Genomic DNA, 5,732 nt, shown 5'->3' on the forward strand with positions numbered 1-5,732 from the left:
GTAAATCTTTTTATCCGTCCACAGAATTGAGATAAATCTGGAAAAATTACATTGTTTTTGCAAGTGGTAACAATTTTTAAGCAGCATGGAAATGGTTGTTTACCATTATAATTAATTTAACACCATGATATGAAGCAAATGTTACTTATTTTGTAGGTGATAAAAATTTCAGTCAGGCATTTGTGGCATGACAGACTAACACTATTTTTGACATATTTCATTTTGTTAGTTAGAAACAGCGTCATGAAATGGCATTGAGAACAGAAAGTCCTAAATACGTCCGCTTAACTGCATGAGTAGAGGACTAATTCTCTTATCATCATACGATGCTTTTTATAATCTAGGTCATTTTTCTGCTGTGTGGTGTTTTCATGACGGTTATGATTTGTTGCGATAATCAGCATGTGTTAATTATTTAGCTGTTGCCTAATTAGAGCATTTTTTGTATGGCACAATTAATTCATTATTCCCCTTGTGGAAAGTAAGGAAGTAAAAGAATGAGAAATGAAAAGTCACCGTACAAAAGGGACTGCTTGCTTGTTACGGCTTTTTCAACATTTTTAAACATCTGATGACACTAGACTGCGAAACAAAGTCTGCTGCTGCTTTTCTTAGCTTCTTAGGTGTATTTGATCTGTGGCTGTACCTCTGATGTGACTTGCAAAACGCGTTCAGGCAACGCCGCCAATGAGCAGCAGTCACACACAGTTAACCTCAAGATCTGGAAGTGTTTGTGAGTCAACGAAGCTTTACAAACTCACTGCCAGTGTCTGCTTTTGTCAAAGATAGACTATATAAAGAGTGATTAGGTTTAGCCTAGTGATCTTAAACTTCACAGTCAAGTGAGCTCAAGCACTAAATCCTCGCTCTTGCTGCAAGGTAAGCATGTTAAAATTGATTTAAAATAACTGGATGTTATGGGGTTACAATTATGCATGGTTATTTCAGCCAGTTATTTATATTAGTATTAGTATTCATTCCAGTGTTAGTATTATTAGTAGCATTAATATAAGCATTTTGCTGTAAATAGCCTACATTTTAATGCTTTTTTTTGGGGGGGGGGGTCATATTATTTGCATAGCAAGTCTATTGTTTGTATAATGTTGCTACAGATAAGGATAGCTTTATATTACTTGTTGCTCTTTTAAACAAATTAAATACAGCCAATATATTACACTTTATGGCCCCAAAAATAGCCTGAGTAAGCAGACAAAGCATTTAATGAAAAATGTGATAGCCTTTTAAAGATGATTGAAGGTAGGATTGATGGGGTAACAAAGTCACTCATCCATATCAATTATGATTATTATGCTAATCATCATTTAGATTATGTTTTCATTGCAGCATCTGTAAACTCATTAATCCCACTTTATACAGTCTGTATTTACTTTTGGAACATTTTGCTCTGGATAGTTTGTGGGACTGTGTTTATTGTAATTAAAATTTTAATGCAATATCCATGTTTTATATATCCGTTTTTGTCTTTATTATGTTATAAAGAGAAGGCAGAGAATCATTGTGTTGATAATGATGATAATGATGTTAACTAACTGAAAAATGATGAAAACAAACAACATCTGTGTTTTTGTGTGTGTGTCCATGTGTTGTTATGAAGGAGACACCTGCAACCAGGATGAGACTGCAACCATTAAATCCAGTCAACTGTGAAGGCCTTCTGCAGCCTGGTTGTTCTTTTTTACAGCTTGATGGTGAAGTTCTACTCTTTGGCCAAAAAGGATGGCCTAAGCGCTCCTGTCCAACAGGAGTATTTGGCATCCGCTTGAAACGTGGTGAGCTCAGGTTGAGAGCGATACATTTCTCCAATGACTCACAATACCTTCCTCCTTTACGCTGTCCTGCCGTTTGCCGCCTCGATCCACATGATGGACTTGCGGAGAGTTATCTTATCCATGGCGGCCGCACACCCAATAATGACATCTCATCAAGTCTTTATAGCCTTAGCGTGGATAGTCGTGGCTGCAATCGCAAACTGACCTTGCGCTGTAAGGAGATAGAACTGTTAGGAGACGTGCCAAGTGCTAGATATGGCCACACGGTCAGTGTGGTTCAAAGCAGAGGCAAGACAGCATTTGTAGTTTTTGGCGGAAGGTCATACATTCCAGAAAAGGAGAGGACCTCTGAGAAATGGAACAGCGTCATTGATTGTCCTCCTCAAGTGTTCTTGTTCGACATGCAATTTGGTTGTTGCTCTGCTTACACTTTTCCAGAGCTCAGTGATGGCCTGGCTTTCCATGTGGCCCTTGCAAGAGAGGACCGTGTTTATATACTTGGGGGTCACTCATTAAAATCTGACAGCCGGCCGCCTCGGCTCTTTAATCTGCACGTCCAGCTTCTGCAAGGTTGTCCGTTAGTCTCCTGTGAGCTCCTCGACTTTGGTCTGTCAATCTCAAGTGCTATAATAACTCGCACAGGCCCCTCTCACGAATATATGATTTTAGGAGGATATCAATCCAACTCTCAGAAAAGAATGGAGTGCAGCACTATCATTCTAAATGAGAAAGGGATTCACATAGAACCTCATGAACCACCAAATTGGACCCCAGATATTGTTCATAGTGAAACTTGGTACGGTGGTGCTGCAGGGGAACAAAGTATGTTGCTAGCTGTACCAACTGAGGGAAGATCATGTCAAAAAAATATGTATTACTTCTATCAAGTGAACTTCGAGAAAGAGGTCGACACCAAAGAAGACACGCAAAACCAACAAGACTGCAGCCAGGAGATGACAGATTACGATAATTCTACTCCTCTTGAAGATTCAGAGGAGCTTTATTTTGGCCGTGAGCCTCAAGAGCTGGTTGACAGTAGTGAGGGTGAAGATAATACCTACAATGAGAAAGATGAGGAGGATGAGTCACAATCAGGCTACTGGATCAAATGTTGTCAGGGTTGCCAACTTAATCCTAATACATGGGAGCCATTTTACTCCACTGAGCTCCATCGGCCAGCCATGATCTTCTGCTCTAAAGGACGGGCAGGTCACTGGGTCCATGCCCAATGCATGGAGCTACCTGAGACACAGCTCCTCAAGCTCTCCCTAGGCAACAAGAAATACTTCTGCCTTGAACACGGGGGTCTTCCTAACCAGGAAGTAACCCCACCTCGAAAAATCATTCCCCCAAAACGTACCCCTTTAAAGGTTAAACAAAGGAAATTTCGTACAACTCTCAAGATCTCCAAAGCTAAAAAATGTGTTTTTAGAAAGCTTTTTGATTAGCAAGTTTCGATTGTGATGATCCTATGGTTGATTGTGTCCTTATTGCACTGCAAATGTATAGTGTCTTAATCAGACTATTTTTCTTAAATCTAGTCAAATAATTTCTCCATCTGTTACAGACTTGTTAGATTCATGCATTAGATTATTCCATTTACCTTACGTAAATATTACTATTTGTTCTTATTAAGCCCATACATCTAAAAGTGAGTAACTTTTCACCTACAGTACTTTTCACCTACAGTAAATCAAGAAAAAATTGCTTACAGATAATGTTTAAACAATATATTTTCTTGAATTTCAATTTCAAATCTTATTTTTAAGGTTAAATACACAAATGTATAGCTTCAAATAAAGTTTATTTTCAGCTAGCTATTTTTCTTATTTCAAGAAATCTGAGTGAAATTTACTTGAAGCACTGGCAGATAATTTCACCAATTACTAGTAGATTTACACAGAAAATGAAGTAATTTAACTAGTTTTAAGGAGGTGTGTTTTTGCGGGGAATGTAAACACAACGATAGGTTACATACAATGCGGGGCAAAATAACACAAATAATAGAATGATTACCCAGTGAGTGTTAAAGCTAAGAAATATGTCAAAAATGATACATTCTCTCAATAATATTTTATAATATGTTGAGTACAAAACAATAACCATGAAAATGAGTAATGGAATTGTTTTGCTATTTGTTTGAACTTGTACTGTACTTGAAAATACATTTAATTGGTTGATGCATTTTCATACAGAGCAACTATTTCTAATCAGGAACGTGAATAACAATGTAAATTGCTGATTAAAACAATGACACAAGAATATAATTTCCAATGTAATCAATAAAATGACGAGAGGGAGAAAAAAAATATATACATACTGTACATGATTAGATTAGTCAGTGAATTTGAACAAGTTGTCTTGAAACAGTTACAATTGTTTTCGTTGGCTTTCTATGAAGGCAAGTGTGCAAACTAATATTTGTAAATTACTAGGGCTGTCAAAATGATCGCGTTAACGCGCGGTAATTAATTTTTTAAATTAATCACGTTAAAATATTTGACGCAATAAATGCACATGTCCCACTCAGACAGTATTCTGCCTTTTGGTAAATTTTACAGCAAGTTTTTTTATGCTGTCTAACAGCGAACTCTTGTGGTCGCTTTGCGACATGGTTTATTGCTTTCTTGCCATTTCAATATGGCTGCACGACGTCTCGGGCTGACGCCTACGTTGTAATGTTGTGCTTATATGATCCTTGGACAAGATTTGTCCGTAAGTATGGTTGTTGTAAAGAATGTACATATTATGTTAGTAAGCAAAATGTTATATTTTTTGTATGAGACGTTTTTTGTTTATGTTTAGTGAACCTGTATAGCGTGCTAAGCTAATGTTGTTGCTAATGCAATGCTTGTGTACTTTTTTTTTTTGTAGTTTCATTACGGTCTAAAGAGGACAGTGGTTTGAGGCCATTTTATTTATAAATCAGATGAAAAAGGAAGAAGTCTGATTATTAAGGCGTCGTTCACTAGCTGTCTAGCTTTGGAAAAAGTAGATGCTTCGGAGTGAGGACAGCATAGACAGATTTAAATGACAGTAGAGTGAAATGCCCACTACAGTCCTTATGTACCGTATGTTGAATGTATATATTCATCTTGTGTTTTATCTTTCCATTCCAACAAATTATTTTACAGAATATATATATAATTTACAGAAAAATATGGCATGTTTTGTTGATGGTTTGAATTGCGATTAATTGTGATTAATTACGATTAATTAATTTTTAAACTGTAATTAACTCGATTAAAAATTTTAATCGTTTGACAGCCCTATAAATTACTTAAAAAGGGATAGACAGAATGAAATGATGAACTTACAGGATGCCCATTAAGATACTGTAATTGTTAGTTCCTTAATTAATAGAATCCTCTAATGTTGTCTCATATTTGATTTTTATATTTCTTTTAAAAAATGTTTGATTATATTTTCCTTTCCCAATTGGTTTTCATTTTCCTTCTTGACCTCTGTGAAATAATTATGAATAATGTTTTCTTTCTCTTCTGGAAAAATAAATAAATCAACAGTAGTGTGGCTGTGTTTTTGTGATGAAATAAAAATGTGATAAAAGAAAATGAAAGCTGAGCTTGTAGCTCTGACTTCTTGATTCCTTTTGTACTTGACAAATTGAAATGTTTTGGGAGCATAGATAATGTTTCTACACTGTTTTAACCAGCTACAGTAAATAACAACAAACACAGTAACTATCACAAACTGAATTAGAGAACCAACTCCAAACAATAACTGAATGCATGCCACTAAATGTTGATTAAGACATTATTGCACAAATTTTATTTTTTTTTCTTTTTAACCCTTACATGGCACTAATTTTACTCATTGGCTACCACTAACAGCAAATTAATGAATGTTTATTCACCCGTCAGTCAAAATGGATTGGATGTCAATCAATCAATGGCACTGAAACATGAGCATTGACAAACAGTC

General features: G+C 35.9%; 1 protein-coding gene across 1 annotated transcript; it reads left to right on the forward strand.

The window, feature by feature from the left end:
- Positions 1 to 773: 773 nt before the first annotated feature.
- Positions 774 to 4,933, forward strand: rag2 (recombination activating gene 2). The gene is made up of 2 exons (XM_057837015.1): positions 774 to 879; positions 1,616 to 4,933. Exon 2 carries the CDS (start codon positions 1,634 to 1,636, stop codon positions 3,236 to 3,238), a length of 1,605 nt encoding a protein of 534 aa, XP_057692998.1. The 5' UTR covers positions 774 to 879; positions 1,616 to 1,633; the 3' UTR covers positions 3,239 to 4,933.
- Positions 4,934 to 5,732: the final 799 nt, after the last annotated feature.

Source organism: Corythoichthys intestinalis, chromosome 5, assembly GCF_030265065.1.
Source record: "Corythoichthys intestinalis isolate RoL2023-P3 chromosome 5, ASM3026506v1, whole genome shotgun sequence".
NCBI classification, from domain to species: Eukaryota; Metazoa; Chordata; class Actinopteri; order Syngnathiformes; family Syngnathidae; genus Corythoichthys; species Corythoichthys intestinalis.